Source organism: Solanum dulcamara, chromosome 7 (assembly GCF_947179165.1).
Source record: "Solanum dulcamara chromosome 7, daSolDulc1.2, whole genome shotgun sequence".
Classification (NCBI taxonomy): Eukaryota; Viridiplantae; Streptophyta; class Magnoliopsida; order Solanales; family Solanaceae; genus Solanum; species Solanum dulcamara.
In genome coordinates, this window is record NC_077243.1 from 74727751 (window position 1) to 74748312 (window position 20562).

The following is a 20562-nucleotide window of genomic DNA, read 5'->3' on the forward strand; positions in this document are numbered from 1 at the left end:
TCATATCATATAGAGGTTCGCAATTTACTTCTAACTTTTGGAGGACCTTTCATGCTGAGTTAGGTACTAGATTGGATTTTAGTACTGCATTTTGTCGCACCCTATTTTCGAGCGGGTCAAAATAGTTCGCAACATAAAAGTGGCTATGCCTCTGATTTTGAAATTGTTTGTTTAGAGTCGCCACCTAATTTTAAGGAAAATATTAGGAAAACCATTGTAAATGTAAACTCTGTTTTGATTTGCGAAACCTGTGAGATTCTAAGTAAGGGTTTTAGTTACTCGAGGGGAAGGTATTAGGCATCCCTCAGAGCCTATCCAAAGATAGTCCTTAAATTTAGTTTTAGAAAAATGATTAGGGATATTTATTCATTTTTGTTTTGTTTTAGAAATATTAAGAAGAAAGGTTTTATTAAATTAAAAAAATATAGTGAAAATATAAGGTATGTCATATATATACATCTTATATATGAATGACCCAAATTTAATAATAATATATTTATTGTGTAAATAAATAATAAATAATATACTTAAAATATATAAAAATACAAATGTATATTTTAAAATCATTTAAATAATTAACTTACTTAATTTATGGTAAAATAAATGTCTAGTATTAGCAAATGGTTATTTTATTTGTAGCCACAATAGAAAGAAAAAAAATGAATAAGATAATAGACAAGTGTAGATATATGAATATATAATATGTTGTAAATCTAATTTGGGTGAAATCTCTAATAAGATTAAAGATGCGAAAAATCATTGAGTTTTAAAATATTAAACTACCCCAAATACAAACAAAAATATTTAAAAGTCGACAGGAAATAAAATTATCTACATTCTTATTTTCTTCGGATCAGCGCCGGCTCATTAATCGGAAGACAAAATATATAAAGTTTTTGTCATTTTTCTGCTCGGGTCAACTTCCATCATTTCCGAAGGGCCTAATTACCCCTACCCCTCTTAAGTTTATTTATTATTATAATCCTAAAGCGATCTAAAATAAATAATAACTAACGTCCTAAAGCGTGTCTATCGACCCAACTTAATGTCCAAGAGGCATTGGATATACTATTAGGGTAGGTTTTAGACCAAAGAAAATATAGGCGTCCTAATTAGACCCATCGTCAAACAAAACAGATAGGACAAGCAGTTAGCATATAAAATCTCAAATAAGCCTCTAGATTAATTAATTAGCATGCTTGAAAACACAGATAAGTTGTGAAGGTCATAATAATTATGTGTGTGCATATAATCAGACGTAGATATTGTAAAATATAAAACTTGAATAAAATAGACGATAAATTTCATTATTTTAATATATGAAGGCAATGTTAATTACAAAGGCGATTGTAATAAAGAAGGCATGCTTGATAATTTTAGCTATTAACTAATAGTGTTTATAAATCCTATTAATATGATTTAGTTAATAACATGCTGAAGATTTATTAAAATACTATAGATATGGTTTCTAAATGAAATAAAAATTTATTAAAATGTAGACATGGCCTCAAAACGGAATAATACAATAAATATTTGTTAGAATCTTATAGACATGATTTTTATACATAATAACGTCACATTACAGGGGATATGATTTTAACCGGCAAAATCAATTTTTATCTATGGGTATGATTTCTACATAAAACAATGTTCTTAAAATATTTACAATCAAAAGATATGCTGAAATTATTATTTAAGCCTATGAACATGATTTCTAAAATATAGAAATATGATGAAATATTTATTAAAGGCGCAGAAACTATAAGCATGATAACTACAATAACTCGTGTGAGTTCTTCCTAATATTTAGAATACATTTTTTTACTACTTTGCTGAAAATCTTGGATAAAGTTTATAAATATGGAATAATATGATTTTAAATAAAGAGAATGTTCTAATATAAAATTGATTAATTAACAATTATTCAAATAGTATGAGGATTGATAATTTAACTCAAACGAGGCAAGATTTTGGGCATATTATTACTTTCATATGTATATTTAAAGGAAGTTCAAGACATTAAACTAGATGACACGTTTTAAATACATAACAAGGATAGTAAACTAAGATTTAGTCTTTCAACGTCCTAACAAACATAAAATCAACGACCTTATTAACAAACTATTGCTTTAAATTAGATCTAAACATGATATTAATGGCATGATTTCTAAATTTTATTAAAAAAAAACTATAGGTATGATTCATGGATTGACAACACACTATATTAGACATGATTTCTATGTGAATCAATATAATGAAAATATTTGACATCTTATAAGCATAACTTAATTCCTATAAAAATACTAAAATATTCATTAAGTCCTATAGACATGATTTGCTATATGATATTCAACATAAAATCTCATGCACATGATTTCCAAATGACTAGCATGTTAAAAATATTAATTAAAATATTTAAAGATGTAATTAAAATTGTAGATCCAATGAACATAATGTCTACTTAAAATGACATTTAAATCTGAATATATTATTACTATATTCAAAATTATTTAGTAGATCCTACATATATAATGTCTAGATAATTAATATGACAAAGCTATTATTTGAAACTATATTCATGGTTTTAGTCTTAAAGTACAGGTTATAATGTGGAAATATCATCAAAGTAATTATTAAATGAGATTTTTCATAAACAAAGATAACACATAAAAATAAACAAATTATTTTTTAAACATGTATGATGATAAATGATATTTAACGAACTATTTTTAGATCATTTTTATTGTTATTTTTATATATATATAAAGTAAACATCTTGTAAAACATATAAATTTTTATATCGTGAATAAATGGACCTAAGCATGTGGAAATGAGTAGTATAACTAGATCACATGCATTCAAACACATAAATTTATGATAAACTAAAAAATAAATAAATAAAGCAAGTAGCAAGTATATCCCCTCCCCATATATTTTCCCCAATTTTCATTATTTATATAGAGAGTTACTTACAAAATTATTACAAAACCGCATAGAGAAGCAAATAAATAAAGTAACATAAATTATAAATAAAAAAAAAATCAAAGTAGAGTAATAAAATTTCAGATCTCCGGTCCAGGCGAACTCTTCATGTCTTGAACTTTAAAGTTCAAATCTTGCTTAAAGCATAAGCAAAATACAAGCAATATACAAATATGTAGCGATATATCATGATTATACAATCTTACTACAACAAAGCAAACAAACAAAGCAAGAACATATTTCAAAATAATAAACTAATATATTGAAGAAAATGGGAACTAACCTGGATACTTCATGTATTTATTTTGACAAGATATAATATGTAAGAATCTAAAGTGAAGACAGTACAATGAAATAGGAAAAGAAAGTACTAACCGGTTAATATGAGTTTTATGTCAATGAAAAGCGGTAGCAATATCCGAGATCCAAACAAGTTGAAGTAGCAAAGAGGCAAAAGAAAGAACTCAAAAGCAATTAAGTATTTTTGTTAAAGCGCTATCTTGTATTCTAATGTATTTTGTTTTTCTTATGTGTTTCGTCCCTTCTTTTTTTTTTGTCTGTTTGTTGTCTTTTCTCTCTCTCTGTTCTGTGTCCGTTTCTCTGTCTGTAGGAAAGGTCCTCTTTTATAATCCATCAAATAATTTCAAGAAACAAGTTAGTAAAAAGACTTTTACTCTTTTTTCAAACTTTTGCTACATAAGTCTTAAAGTAGCCACCAATTTCAAAAGGGATTCCTTTTTTTTTTTTGAAAAAATTTGTCAACAAAATCAAATTCTATCAAATTTCCAAGATTTGCTCCTAAAATTACTCAAAAGATGTTTCAAAAAGTCAAAAGTTATGCCAATGGGACCCAATGTCAATAATGGTAAAGAAATTGATTCAAACTTAATTAGAGAAATAATTAAATTATAAGTAGAAGTAAACCTAAAATCAATGTTCACTAACATATACTTAGATCTACCACAATAAAACAAGTAACAATCTGTCCAGTCTAATATTCAAGGCAAGAGGAAACATTAAAAAATAGGAAGAACCAAATTTTAAGGCCAAGAATTGTCAAAGCCAAGCACACGAGTAGTAACCAAGTAATTAAGGCATATCAATCATACTTAGAATACTAATTTTCATACAGCTATTTTACAAGAAAAATCAATGAAAATCCAACCTTTTGTAAATAATTAATATCAAGGTTGTTGTATAATTCTAAAATAATTGAAATAACAATCTATGAATTTACCATAATCACCTTTTATGCAAAAGAAAACAAAATTTATTCTACCAAGAAAAGAAAACAGTTATGCATATTATTACCATTACTTTCTAAATCAAAGACTCCAATCAAAGAATTTATGTATAAGTAAGCTAATAATAATAAAACAAATATGTCTAAGCTGATGAATAACACCCGAGCTACCCCCAATATTTACATACCACTTCAATAATCAAGAATACATACAGGATATTAACAATGACAGGAGTAATCATCATAACCAAGAATCTAAAGAAAAAATGTAGGAATCCATTCGCAACACAACAATTTTCACTCGGAACAAGCATACATAAAAATCATACAGACCAAATCGAAATCAAAATCAAAAGTAAGAATTTGTAAAGATGAGAACACTAACTTGGACAGATCTATCAAGATCCGTCTTTAGCAGAGCAAAACCAAAGCCTTTTGTTCGACCAAGTCCCTGTCCATGAAGATGCTTGTCGTCGGGTTCGCTGGAGATGAAGAGCAGCGGCTGCTGCTGGTTGTGGCGCTGCTCGTCGAAGAAGGGAGAGAGACGGAGGTGTGGGTGTGTGCGAGGGGTCGTTGGTGGCTGTTGCAGCTGTGCGTCGCGGCTACTGTTGGAGCTGCTGATGGCGTTGTGCTGCTGCTGGTTGCTGCCAATTGTTGGCGGCTGCTGTCCGGTGGTTGTTCGCCGGAGAGGAGAGAAAAGAAAAGGGAAAAAGGGAGATCAAGAGGAGTATAGGGGTGGCGGCGGGTGTGTCTTCTCTTCTCTTTGGAGAAGATGACCCCAAAAAAATATAATGAAAAGGAAAAAAATTCCTTTAGGTTTAGGATTTGGGTAATAATAATAAAAAATGATAGAATTAGTTATGGCCATGGATCAAAAATGTAATGTACGGTTGAGATTAAAATTGAATATAAAAGTAGACTACATTAAAATTTGATTAGGAAATAATTATAAGTAATTGTAAAAATAAAATGTCATCTAATTAATTTGTCAAATACATGTTGAATAAGTAAAATCATAAATTTATAAAATTATAATATTATATATGTAAAGTAAATATGCATGTACATACAATATAAATATTTGCGTATATACATATAAAATGTCATATGTATATAATACATACTAAAATAGATATGTTAACCTAAACAAGTAAAAATATATAATAAACTTAAATAATAACCCTTTTATATACATATGTACATAAGACCTATTAAAATAGATGTAATACGTATATATTAATATGAATAAGTAAATTATAAAAAAAAGACTCAGTTAAGTGACATATATATATATATATGTATATATACGTGATGCAACATATGTATATAATGCATACTAAAATAGATGTATGACATATATATTAACTAAAATACATAATAAACTTAATTAAGTAACAACTTTATATGGATATGCATATAAGTCGTATTAAAATAGGTGTGAAATATGCACAAATTAATATGAATAAGTAAATTGGTAAAATATACTTAGTTAAGTAATGTTTTAGAAAGAAAACACATACACACACGTATAATATATACTAAATAATGTGAAAAATATTTGAATGTACAAAGCTTGTTATTTTCATAAACAAAAAAAAATGATGTTAATAATATTAATAAATAAAAATATTATAAGCTATGAAATCTAAAATATATGATTTTTATTACTATTATTATTATTATTATTTTTTGGTAAAAACTAAAAATAATTAACTTTATACATATATATATATATATATATAATTCAAGAAAATAATTTTTAAAAAAAATGTTTATCTATTAAGATAGTAATTCAAAAAATAATTATAGGTCGGCCAAATTTGGGTGTCAACAGCTTGCCCCTTCTTTGCTTGGGAATGAGGGATGAATTGACAAGCAAAGAAATTTGACAGAGTAGCCGATTTTGTCCGACCGATGAGACAACCTCAGAGGGACCTAATAAAATGAGTGGGAGTTGAAAAAATATTGCAGCCGATACTTCAGTTTCAAGTTGCCTACATATCTCTGGTTATACGAGAATCAGGCCGTGTGTAGTTCTGGATTGTAGAATCACAACAAATTTTGATCGAATTCAAAATTTGCCCCAGTGTTGGATTATGGTGACACCGAGTTCTTAAGAGGGATGAACGTATAGGGATGTTAGCACGAATAGAATGAATATAATCAACGCTCGAACCGAGGTTATTAGCATATTCTAGTATGTGGGAAATCAGGTTGGAGGTAATTCTAAGAAACAAACTCGGAATGAGAAATGCTCCAGAGTAATTTCTACTAAAAACCTATGGTAGAGAAAAGAATGGGAATTTTCAAAATAAATTGCCCCAGTATCGAGTCATGGTGATGCTGAGACATGAAAGAGTTATTCAAATCCAAAACTTGGAGAATCGAGTCCAGTTGAGTTTCGAAAGAGAATCATTGGCGTAGCTAGGGATGCTTGACATTCTACTAGCTTGCTCTAGTTTGTTGCTTAAAAGGAGTTCTATGTTGTAGTGTTAGTGTCCTCCGTCTAGTGGAGTGATTGTAATGTAAACGCCTATATCCGTCGGTGTAGAGCTTGTAAATGTAACGCTTGTATCCGGCGATGTAAAACTTGTAAATGTAACGCCTGTATCCGGCGGTGTAAGACTTGTAAATGTAACGCCTGTATCCGGCGGTGTAAGACTTGTAAAGTAACGCCTGTATCCGGCGATGTAAAACTTGTAAATGTAACGCCTGTATCCGGCGGTGTAAGACTTGTAAAGTAACGCCTGTATCCGGCGGTGTAGAAATTGTAAATGTAACGCCTGTATCCGGCGGTGTAAAACTGTAAAGTAACGCCTGTATCCGGCGATGTAAAACTTGTAAATGTAACGCCTGTATCCGGCGCTGTAAAACTATAAAGTAACGCCTGTATCCGGCGGTGTAGAAATTGTAAATGTAACGCCTGTATCCGGCGATGTAAAACTGTAATGTAACGCCTGTATCCGGCGATGTAAAACTTGTAAAGTAACGCCTGTATCCGGCGGTGTAGAGATTATAAAGTAAAGCCTGTATCCGGCGGTGTAGAGATTGTAAAGTGACGCCTATATCCGGCGGTGTAAAACTGGTAATGTAAATTTAACTGTAAATGTACGACGTTGTAGTATGCATGCTCCTGATCGAAGGAGTTTGATGGGGTTTGCTATGTACAACCTCCAAATGGTAGAATTTGGACTATTTGGTATATACAGCCTCCAGACGTCGAAGTTTGGACAATATTTGTTATATACAGTCTTCAGACGACGGAGTTTGAATGATGTTCGCTATATACAATATTCGGTGGATATATACAATCGAACGGTGATAGATATATACAGCCTCTGGTCAGCGGAGTTTTGAATGGTGTTAGATGGCGTTCTCCAATCGAGGGAGCTTGTTTGACGCAGTTAGATGATATTCTCCGACGGAGGAGTTGTTGACGAGGTTAGAAGATAAGCTCCAATTGATGGAGTTATATTTGACAAAAATAAACTATCCTATTTATCATATGGGCCCCCCTTGTCTTCAGTATTTTGATCCGGATCTCGATCATACCTGCAAAGATTTAAAGGGAAATCCTTTAGACAGCACATCGAAGTATAAAGTATTTCTGATAAATAAAGTAAGGGAAGAATATTTTGGCTTATGATTTTGAGAAGTCGAATGGCGTCTGCAGTCATCCTCTAGACTTGAGGTTGTCTTCCTCGATCTTCTGTTTTCCTGCGCTCAAAGAAAATTTTAGTTTGGGAGGGGGTGTTGATTTGTATCGACTCGCTGATTCAGGCCTCGTCACTGGGAACCTCCAATACCTCTATAGTCCGTCCGTAGTATCTTAACCTAGAGACTTAGTAGGTGGAATAGTAGAAAAGCATTTTTTTTTTAAAAAAAATATATAAATAAATAAGAAAACAAATGAATAAAAATAAATAAATAAAAATAGTAGTTTGTTTTTAGATAAAAGAGTATATCATCATATATATATATATATATATATATATATATATATAGAGAGAGAGAGAGAGTAATCCTGGATCATCTTAAGGTTATGACATGATTTGGAGTCCATCATGCTTCTCCATATCCAAATGTAATCTTTCTTGTAGTCTTGTCTTGTGACGATGCTTCTCTTGATTTATTCGCGAGATCCTTCACGTTCTAATGATACCTAACTAAAGGAGAGTTTTCTAAGGTATGACCGAACCCTTAAGGTTGCCTACGTATCCAAGTGGAATCAGGTCAGGACATAGTTCGAGTACAATAGAAAAGTTAAACTATAAAGGGACCGAATCCGGCAAGGATTGCCTACGTATCCCGCCGAGGGAAGTCAGGTCGAGCGTAGTTCTAAATACATGGAAATGATGTTTTTGGATTTTCTAAAAGAGGACCGAACCCGATGTGGGCTGCCTACGTACCCCACCGTGGGAAGTCAGGTCGAGACGTAGTTCTGTTTACATGGAATGTAAGAGTAAAAAAATGAAAGCTAGTCTTTATGTCTTCAGATGTAGTACTTCTTGATGGAGTCTGAGTTGATTGGCTTCGTGCTCACTGTACCGTCCATTTCTGCCAAGATTACTGCTCCTCCAGATAATACTCTATGAACCATGTAAGGACCTTGCCAGTTTGGTGCAAATTTTCCTTTAGCTTCTCCTTGGTGAGGAAATATCTTCTTCAATACTAATTGTCCTGGTGTGAACTGTCGAGGCTTGACCTTCTTGTTAAATGCTTTGGCCATTCTGTTTTGGTAAAGTTGACCATGACAAACTGCATCCATTCTTTTCTCATCAATGAGCATCAACTGTTCAATCCTGCTGCGAATCCATTCTGCATCATCTAAACCGACCTCTTGAATAATCCTTAAAGATGGTATTTCCACTTCAGCAGGTATTACTGCTTCTGAACCATAAACCAACATATAAGGAGTTGCCCCAGTGGAAGTTCTGATTGTGGTACGATAACCGAGCAGAGCATATGGTAACTTCTCATGCCATTGTCTGTGACCATCCACTATTTTCCTCAAAATCTTCTTGATGTTCTTGTTTGCTGCGTCAACTGCTCCATTCATCTGTGGACGATAAGTTGTGGAATTTCGATGAGCAATCTTGAATCGCTCACAAATTTCCTTCATAAGATCGCTATTGAGATTGGCCGCATTATCTGTTATAATTGATTCTGGAATCCCAAATCGACAAATGATATTGTCACGGACAAAATCTGCCACGACTTTCTTAGTTACTGCCTTATATGTCGAAGCTTCGACCCATTTTGTAAAATAATCAATAGCCACAAGGATGAAACGATGTCCATTTGATGCAGGAGGCTCTATGGGTCCAATTACATCCATGCCCCAAGAAGAAAATGGCCATGGGGAACCCATAACATTGAGCTCATTTAGTGGAACTCGTATAAAATCTCCATGCACTTGGCATTGATGACACTTCTGCATGTATCGAATGCCATCTCTCTCCATGGTCATCCAAAAATATCCAGCTCTTAAGATCTTCTTAGCTAGAGTGAACCCATTCATATGAGGTCCACATGTTCCTGCATGTATTTCTTCTAAAAGTCTCGTCGCTTCCTTGGCGTCAACACATCTTAGCAATCCTAAATCTGGAGTCCTCCTATACAAAATTTCTCCATTAAGAAAGAAATGATTGGCCATCCTTCTCAGAGTCCCTTTTTGCTTGCTGGTGGCATTTTCGGGATATTCTCGTGCTTCTATCAATCTCTTGATGTCATAGTACCATGGTCTTCCATCCAATTCCTCATCAACATGAAAACAATATGCATGTCGATCATATAACTTTACTTCAATAGGGTCGATGTAATTCTTGTCCGGATGTTGAATCATTGAGGATATTGTTGCCAAAGCATCGGCAAATTCATTTTGAGCTCGAGGGACATGTTTGAAGTCAATCTTTGTGAATCTCCTACTCAACTCCTTTATGCAATGCAAATAAGGAAGGATCTTCACATTCTTAGCAGCCCATTCTCCTTGCACCTGATGAACCAATAAATCAGAATCACCTATGACCAAAAGCTCTTTGACGTTCATGTCTATGGCCATTCTAAGTCCGAGAATACAAGCTTCATACTCTGCCATGTTATTGGTGCAATCAAACCTAATCTTGGCTGAAATTGGGTAATATTGACCCTTTTCTGAAATTAAAACCGCTCCTATTCCAACCCCTTTGGAATTTGATGCTCCATCAAAAAACATCCTCCAACCATCGTATCGTTCTGATACGTCTTCTCCTACAAATAATACTTCTTCATCAGGGAAGTAAGTTTTTAGAGGCTCATAATCTTGATCCACTGGATTTTCTGCGAGGTGGTCAGCCAAGGCTTGTCCTTTGATGGCCTTTTGTGTCACGTACACAATGTCGAACTCGCTCAACAAAATTTGCCATTTTGCCAATATACCTGTAGGCATTGGTTTTTGAAAGATGTACTTGAGTGGATCCAATCTTGAGATTAAGTACGTGGTGTATGCAGACAGGTAATGCCTAAATTTCTGCGCGATCCAAGTCAAAGCACAACATGTTCGTTCCAACGAGGTATATCTTGCCTCATACGGTGTGAACTTCTTGCTCAAGTAATAAACGGCTTGCTCTCTTCTACCTGTCTGATCATGTTGTCCCAATACGCATCCAAATGCATTATCCATGACAGATAAGTATAGTAGCAACGGCCTCCCAGGCTCAGGTGGGACTAATACTGGCGGGTTGGACAAATATTCTTTGATTTTGTCGAAAGCCCTTTGACATTCCTCCGTCCATTTTGTGGCAGCATCCTTCTTAAGTAATTTGAAAATGGGTTCACAAATTACTGTGGATTGTGCTATGAACCGACTGATGTAGTTAAGCCTTCCCAAGAAACTCATCACGTCCTTCCTGGTCTTCGGGGGAGGTAATTCTTGAATTGCTTTGATCTTAGAGGGGTCCAACTCTATGCCTCTCCTGCTAATAATGAATCCTAACAGTTTTCCTGCAGGTACTCCAAATGCACACTTTGCTGGATTTAATTTTAGATTATACTTTCGCAACCTCTCAAAGAATTTTCGCAAATCATATAGGTGGTCCAAACTCCTTTTGGATTTGATAATGATATCGTCCACATATACTTCAATCTCCTTGTGGATCATATCATGAAAGAGGGTGGTCATGGCCCTCATATAGGTTGCACCAGCATTTTTTAGGCCAAATGGCATTACTCTATAGCAATATACCCCCCATGGAGTGATAAATGTTGTCTTTTCTGCATCGTCTTTATTCATCAATATCTGGTGATATCCCGCGAAACAATCGACAAATGATTGCAATTCATGTTTTGCACAATTGTCAATGAGTATATGGATATTTGGGAGAGGGAAATCATCCTTAGGACTAGCTCTGTTGAGATCTCGATAGTCCACACATATTCTGATCTTTCCATCCTTTTTTGGCACTGGTACTATATTTGCCAACCAAGTGGGGTAATTTGTGACCCTCACAATGTTCGCCTCAATCTGCTTGGTTACCTCTTCTTTGATCCTTAGACTCAAGTCTGGCTTGAACTTTCTTGTCTTTTGTTTAACGGGTAGGCAGGTGGGATCAATTGGTAGTCTATGTGAAACGATATCGGTGCATAACCCTGGCATATCGTCATAAGACCAAGCAAATATGTCGACATGTTGCCTAAGTAATTCTATTAACTCCTTCTTTCTTTCGGCCTCCAAATGTATGCTAATTCGGGTTTCCTTCACAGTTTCCTCATCTCCTAAATTGACAACCTCTGTTTCATCCATATTAGGTTTCTCCTGACTTTCAAACTTCTCGATCTCCTGTGGTAGATTTTCAGGCATCATGCTTTCATCATATTCTTCTTGATCGTGTTCATTCTTTTCACTTTGCTCGATGGATTCATTACATGTCATAACCGTTGAACTAGGATTTTTAATATGAATGCAGGACTTTTGTCGAAACAGGGAAGGACTGACGGTCCAATTCTGCAAGCTTTCTCTAGGCTTGGAATCACGGATGCTCAATTTGCGGAGATCTATCTCTTCCTCTTCTCCAATCATGGCCACGAACAAATTTCCTATTCCTTCCACTATGTCATCGTTAGATGCGTGATCTAGAATCGGAACTTGCTCTGGTACAAACGTTGTCTTGATGGATCCCCTGTTGTGGACTCGTCCGGATGTAGATCCATATCCGAGTCCAGTGGTACCTTTCTGATGCTTCAGCTGGATGGGTTCAACTATGCCATTGGCCCTAGGTCCAAGTCCTGTCTTAGGCTGATACCCGTATTTCAACATCTCTGCTACGACCATCTTCGATGCCCCTGACAATTTCACACCAACCGACTCTAACTTCTCGTCAATCCTCACAGCTTGCATGATTTCTAAAGTGTGAAAAGTGGCTCCATCTAATTCCTCATTTATTGGAACAGAATTAACAGAATAGATGGGGTGATTGAGCTCCCCATGAATAGTAACTTCTGTGTGACCCCACTCAAACTTTACACATTGATGAAGAGTTGAAGGAACTGCTTTTGCCATATGGACCAATGGTCTTCCCAGCAACAGGTTGTAGTTTGATGACACATCCATCACTTAAAATAAAATAGGGAATTCTGCTAGTCCCACTTGCAATGTGAGATGGATTTCTCCAATGACGCTTCTCTATGCTCCATCAAAAGCTCTCACCTTTACACGACTTTCCTCTATATCTCCCATATTCAAGCCTAAAACTCTCAGAGTTGTGAAAGGGCAGATGTTACATCCAGAACCGCCATCAATCAGAACTCGGGTCACAATCTTATCACGACATTTGACCGCGATATGAAGTGCTTTGTTGTGTCCAGTCCCTTCCGTTGGTAGCTCATTATCATGGAAAGAGATTTTGTTAGATTCCAACACTTGTCCAATTGTTGCAGCTAAGGTTTCACTTGCGGTCTCTTTTGGAATGCAAACCCCATTTAACACCTTCATCAAAGCATTCCTATGAGCCTCAGAACTCATTAGCAAAGACATTATGGATATATGAGCCGATGTCTTTTTCAGTTGCTCTTCGACTGAATAGTCTTTCGGCTGCATCTTTCTCCAAAATTCTGTGACTTCAGCATCCGTAACATTCTTCTTGGGATTCGGCTCCTTCCCAATAACTCCTTGATCCAGATTCTCGGGAGTATAGCACCTTCCTGATCTAGTCATCCCCTGAGCCACAGCGGTGTCAATCATCTTGCCCTTGGCTTCTGTTTTATAATCCTATGGGACTTCTTTGGTGTCAAACTCAGCCTTTCTAGCAACTGTAGTGGTTACTACAACTCTCGGGAGATATGTTTGGACAGTAAGAGGTTCCTTTAGCTGAACAGTGATAATAGGTTGCACTGGAGATGCAGTGGCAGCTTCTTCGGCGTTCCAGACAGGCGTGATGGTTTCTCCCAAGTTGTACTCTTCTTCTAGAGAAATCATGTTGACTTCTCGATTCTCATGATTTGGCAAAGGGTTGTTGTTCACATTCGGAGGTGTTGGAGTGCATTTTATTATTCCTCTTCTGATCAACGTCTCAACCTGGTTTTTCAAGCCATAACAATCTTCTGTGTCATGCCCTTGGATTCCCGAGTGGTAAGCGCATCGCTTGTTTCCATCAAAATTGTAAGGGATTGGGTCGGGGAGTTTTCCCTCAACTGGCTGTAGTACTCCTGCTATCCTTAACCTTTCAAACAATTGAGCATAAGGTTCAGCAATGGGTGTATAGGTGCGAGTATTTCTGGCTTCGAGATTTGGACGTGGTCTTGGCACATATGCTGGTCTGTTTTGGTGGGTTGGTGCTTGGAGTGGGACATGTGGTCTTGTTGGACTTTGGTATGTTGGTGCTCGAGGTGGATTATAGTGTGGTCGGGTATTATACACTGGATACGAGGTGTATGGAGTATGTGCAACAATTTGGGGATTTTTTGGGTATTGGTGGGATTGTCCTCCATGTTGGTAATTGACGACTGAAACATCCTCCCTTTTCTTCTTGATGCCACCAATGGATCCTGATTGTATGGCCTTACTTGCAGCTTGCAATGCAGCCATGGACTGAATTTTACCTGATTTGATGCCTTCCTCTATAAAATCTCCCATCTTGACCAATTCTGCAAACTTTTGGCCCATCATTGACATCATCTTGTCAAAGTAGATACCTTCTTGTGCTCGAATAAAGTATTTTGAGAGCTCACTCTCATCGAGCGGTGGTTGAACCCTTGCAGCCTCGGTTCTCCAACGTCGTGCATACTCCTGGAAGTCCTCCGATGGTTTCTTTTGTATGTTGGCTAATGAGAACCTGTCCGCAGTGATTTCAGTATTAAATCTGAAACGATTCATGAAATCCTCGGCCATTTCCTGCCAGTTATACCATTTGCGAGGATCCTGGCGTGTATACCAGGTCAACGCTTCTCCAGATAGACTTCGAATGAACAACTTCATTCTTAGTTTCTCATTTCTCCCTACACCGACTAACTTGTCACAGTATGCCCTCAGATGTGCGTGAGGATCGCTCTTTCCATCAAATATGTCAAACTTTGGGGGCTTGTATCCTACCGGCATGTCAATATCTGGGTGGATACATAAGTCATCATAATCTAGGCTCTCTGTTCCCCTAGAGACTTGTAGGTTTTTCAACGCCTTTCTTAGACCTCGAAGTTGAGCGTCTATTGACTCATCTTCTTTCAATCGGGCATCCTTCTCCATCTCTGCATATTGGTCCACCTCATGCGAGACCTTGACCCTAACCGGTGTCGTGAAAGTAGGGGCCTCAACAGCATATACAGGTGGGATCTGTGAATCATAAGGAGCGACGGTGTGTGCTCCAAATATCTGGTTTGTCACTGGGTAGGTAGGTGTGACGGGGTCTTGAGTGGGAAGGTCAGGAGCAGTCCTGATTGCAGACGGATGAGCTAATGGTGCTTGACCATGAATGGGAGCACGTTTAGGCATGTTTGGAGAATCTGTAGGAGGCAGGTCAGCTCTAGGGAGGTAGCTGGGCATCTTGAAACTTGGGAAGGTAGTAGCCGAAAGCTTGGCCAAGTCTCGCACTTGACGTAGTTCCTCTCTCAAAATCTCAAGCTCTTGCGCCATGTGAGCCATCTTCTCGTCATTTTGGATGTCGGCTATATTTTGAGAACTTTCAGGATTTTCTACTGGTATCATTATGTTTGCAGCAGCATTAAATTCTTCTCCACCTGTCATCCTTCCCCTTGATCGAAGGTTGTATCGTGAGTCAGCCAGTTCGCAAGTCGACACAAATCAACGTTCTTTTAGGGATTAACAAAACAAAATAAAAGAAAGAAAAAGGAAAGTATGTTAGTTTGGGAAAGATTTAAAAGTACAACAAGTATATAATACACATACACGCCAAGTTAACGACATTCAAATGTGTCCTATACATAGCCTCTTTTTGCTAGAGGATGACATATATTGCAATCAATTTGATGATAAATGATCCATTAAACACATTTCGGATTTGGAATAACATAATTTTATTAATCAAAGATGCCTTGGATCTTTGTAATGAAGTACATGGGCAGAAATCTAAAAAATGAAATTACATGGAGGCCATAAGGCGAACAAAAGGATGAGAAAGCACATGATAAGAATGAAACTCTAAGGCCATGTTGGAGCATCATCATCATCATCATAATCATAATAGGGCCCTAGATAGTACTCCGACAGTTCGTCAATCTGGTTCGATCCTACCTCTTCATCGAACCCTATCGAACCATACTCAGAGTGAGCTTTTTCCTCTGGGTCCTCTTCTGGATCTTCTTCCGGATCTTCCTCTTCCGGCTCCTCAGGATCTTCACTTGGATCCTCTTCAGGATCTTCCTCTGAATCTTCTTCGATCATTGGTATCAAATGATCTACTGATCCTGGAATTATTTGATTGTACATTGGTGTTGTGAATTCAATGTGAGGGAGTACTCCCTGCTTAACCCAATTAATCCATTGGTTGTCCGCAACACCCACAATCCCCTTCGTACTTGGCCGAGCCAAATGTCTCACAGTGGTACGCCACACATAATATTCTGGCGTGCACCATTTTTCATTTCCTGCCTCTATCGTAATCATGTGATCCCATTCTAATTGCAAATTCCTTATACGCCCTGCTGGGACCACAGTGAGATCATCCTCGTGTAGTGCCATATTTGCCCATAATGGTATGTCTTGGACAACTCCGAATTGTCGTAACACTCGGAGAGGAGCATATGGCTGAATACCTCCTAGCCCGACCAGATTAATGAAATAGAGGTATTGCGTCCTGACAAAAACCGATCCTCTCGTCCAAAAATACTTCCAGTGGATGGAATCTCCTGTGAGGTTGGTCAAAAACGGACGCCATTCTTCCTCTCCCATAGGTGCGTCCCAATACCTAAGACGATCATTGTGGCTTTGGATCAAATTGCGGGCGTCTATTGTGTAGTCCCTTTGTGGTTCTCGGCGATAGAAGTGCTCTATTGCCCAGATCTGTAATAATAAATTACAGCCCCCAAAGAAGTTATTCCCCCTTGTGCATGCTGACAATGATCGAAATACTTCAGCGAGAATTATATGCACCAAGGAATAGTTATGCGGTACCGCAAAAAGTTCCATTACAATTGGCAGAATGTTGATATTTATCGAATGAAACCTCATTGGGAAGACCATAGCCCCCAAAAAGGCCATCACAAATACCCTTGGTCTCATATGCATCCATTGTCTACGAGTGCATGCAAATTCATCTCGGTGCTTATCGAAGCTCTCGAGACGACCAAATCTTTGGAAAAGATAGTCCAACTTTACCTTTCCATTTTCTGCACGCCTTAGTGATGGCAAGACACGCAGCCCCAACAACCCAAGGAAACCTTCTGTACTTATGGTTGATGGACATATTGGTGTTCTTCCTCTTATTGGTAATTCAAGAAAAATACTAAATTCCTCTAGTGTTGGAGTGATTTCAAAATCCAAGAACTTAAAGGTCACAGTGCTTGGGTCCCAAAACTCCATCAGTAATATAATGAAGATCTTGTTGGCTCGAATTCCCATGAGCGACAACAAAGCACCTAAATGCCTTCTGATCTCAACACCATGCGCCCTACGAATGTTTTGCCACCAATTTTGTATTGTATGGGGGGCCGAAACAACCATCTGAATGTTTGGGAGGTTTTGGTTGATATTCATCTGAAAGAAAGGTAAGGGTATGATAAGTATGTTTATTCCAAATCCGTCATGTGTTCTTTTTCTTTGGATCATTCATAACAACTTTCACAAAACAAATATGTCGTTAGGTGTATAACCTTTGACAAAGGGTGGATTTCCTAATTGCGAAGACGGTGCATTGCATCGCCTCGCCTAAGGTGTATGCATCATGGCCTATTTTCTAGAGTAAGAATTTTTCCTAGATATTCAAGAGTTGACTGAATTTTTGCGAGAAGGCACACTAATCTTATTGTGCAAACTCTGAAACTAAAGAATCCAAAAGTAGGTTTGGGGGAGTGTGAGACACTCCCCGCGTGAACCAGTGTGTGTATTGTGTACGGCCAAAGACTCGATAGAAAATGCAAGTGACAGTGTAAGAATATCAATAACATGTAGTGTTTTTCAAGCAAATAAGGAGCGCAAGTTTGGATTTAGCTTGCGTCCTTTCAAATAACAAGTAATATAACAAATCAAAATAAATAATTAAAACAAATAAAAGGCAAGTCATAAACAAATATCCCATAATTCTAAAACTAAATTTTACTAAGGTTAAAACCTAAAATGCTAAGTGCATGGGGTTTCCCCAGCAGAGTCGCCAAGCTGTCGCACCCTATTTTCGAGCGGGTCAAAATAGTTCGCAACATAAAAGTGGCTATGCCTCTGATTTTGAAATTGTTTGTTTAGAGTCGCCACCTAATTTTAAGGAAAATATTAGGAAAACCATTGTAAATGTAAACTCTGTTTTGATTTGCGAAACCTGTGAGATTCTAAGTAAGGGTTTTAGTTACTCGAGGGGAAGGTATTAGGCATCCCTCAGAGCCTATCCAAAGATAGTCCTTAAATTTAGTTTTAGAAAAATGATTAGGGATATTTATTCATTTTTGTTTTGTTTTAGAAATATTAAGAAGAAAGGTTTTATTAAATTAAAAAAATATAGTGAAAATATAAGGTATGTCATATATATACATCTTATATATGAATGACCCAAATTTAATAATAATATATTTATTGTGTAAATAAATAATAAATAATATACTTAAAATATATAAAAATACAAATGTATATTTTAAAATCATTTAAATAATTAACTTACTTAATTTATGGTAAAATAAATGTCTAGTATTAGCAAATGGTTATTTTATTTGTAGCCACAATAGAAAGAAAAAAAATGAATAAGATAATAGACAAGTGTAGATATATGAATATATAATATGTTGTAAATCTAATTTGGGTGAAATCTCTAATAAGATTAAAGATGCGAAAAATCATTGAGTTTTAAAATATTAAACTACCCCAAATACAAACAAAAATATTTAAAAGTCGACAGGAAATAAAATTATCTACATTCTTATTTTCTTCGGATCAGCGCCGGCTCATTAATCGGAAGACAAAATATATAAAGTTTTTGTCATTTTTCTGCTCGGGTCAACTTCCATCATTTCCGAAGGGCCTAATTACCCCTACCCCTCTTAAGTTTATTTATTATTATAATCCTAAAGCGATCTAAAATAAATAATAACTAACGTCCTAAAGCGTGTCTATCGACCCAACTTAATGTCCAAGAGGCATTGGATATACTATTAGGGTAGGTTTTAGACCAAAGAAAATATAGGCGTCCTAATTAGACCCATCGTCAAACAAAACAGATAGGACAAGCAGTTAGCATATAAAATCTCAAATAAGCCTCTAGATTAATTAATTAGCATGCTTGAAAACACAGATAAGTTGTGAAGGTCATAATAATTATGTGTGTGCATATAATCAGACGTAGATATTGTAAAATATAAAACTTGAATAAAATAGACGATAAATTTCATTATTTTAATATATGAAGGCAATGTTAATTACAAAGGCGATTGTAATAAAGAAGGCATGCTTGATAATTTTAGCTATTAACTAATAGTGTTTATAAATCCTATTAATATGATTTAGTTAATAACATGCTGAAGATTTATTAAAATACTATAGATATGGTTTCTAAATGAAATAAAAATTTATTAAAATGTAGACATGGCCTCAAAACGGAATAATACAATAAATATTTGTTAGAATCTTATAGACATGATTTTTATACATAATAACGTCACATTACAGGGGATATGATTTTAACCGGCAAAATCAATTTTTATCTATGGGTATGATTTCTACATAAAACAATGTTCTTAAAATATTTACAATCAAAAGATATGCTGAAATTATTATTTAAGCCTATGAACATGATTTCTAAAATATAGAAATATGATGAAATATTTATTAAAGGCGCAGAAACTATAAGCATGATAACTACAATAACTCGTGTGAGTTCTTCCTAATATTTAGAATACATTTTTTTACTACTTTGCTGAAAATCTTGGATAAAGTTTATAAATATGGAATAATATGATTTTAAATAAAGAGAATGTTCTAATATAAAATTGATTAATTAACAATTATTCAAATAGTATGAGGATTGATAATTTAACTCAAACGAGGCAAGATTTTGGGCATATTATTACTTTCATATGTATATTTAAAGGAAGTTCAAGACATTAAACTAGATGACACGTTTTAAATACATAACAAGGATAGTAAACTAAGATTTAGTCTTTCAACGTCCTAACAAACATAAAATCAACGACCTTATTAACAAACTATTGCTTTAAATTAGATCTAAACATGATATTAATGGCATGATTTCTAAATTTTATTAAAAAAAAACTATAGGTATGATTCATGGATTGACAACACACTATATTAGACATGATTTCTATGTGAATCAATATAATGAAAATATTTGACATCTTATAAGCATAACTTAATTCCTATAAAAATACTAAAATATTCATTAAGTCCTATAGACATGATTTGCTATATGATATTCAACATAAAATCTCATGCACATGATTTCCAAATGACTAGCATGTTAAAAATATTAATTAAAATATTTAAAGATGTAATTAAAATTGTAGATCCAATGAACATAATGTCTACTTAAAATGACATTTAAATCTGAATATATTATTACTATATTCAAAATTATTTAGTAGATCCTACATATATAATGTCTAGATAATTAATATGACAAAGCTATTATTTGAAACTATATTCATGGTTTTAGTCTTAAAGTACAGGTTATAATGTGGAAATATCATCAAAGTAA

At 35.3% G+C, this 20562-nt stretch overlaps 1 protein-coding gene across 1 annotated transcript; it reads right to left on the reverse strand.

Annotated features, from left to right (window-relative positions):
- Positions 1-13469: 13469 nt before the first annotated feature.
- LOC129894876 (uncharacterized) lies at positions 13470-15437 on the reverse strand. Its single transcript, XM_055970486.1, has one exon. The coding sequence runs from the start codon at positions 15435-15437 to the stop codon at positions 13470-13472; it is 1968 nt and encodes a 655-aa protein (XP_055826461.1).
- Between the last annotated feature and the right edge of the window lie 5125 nt (positions 15438-20562).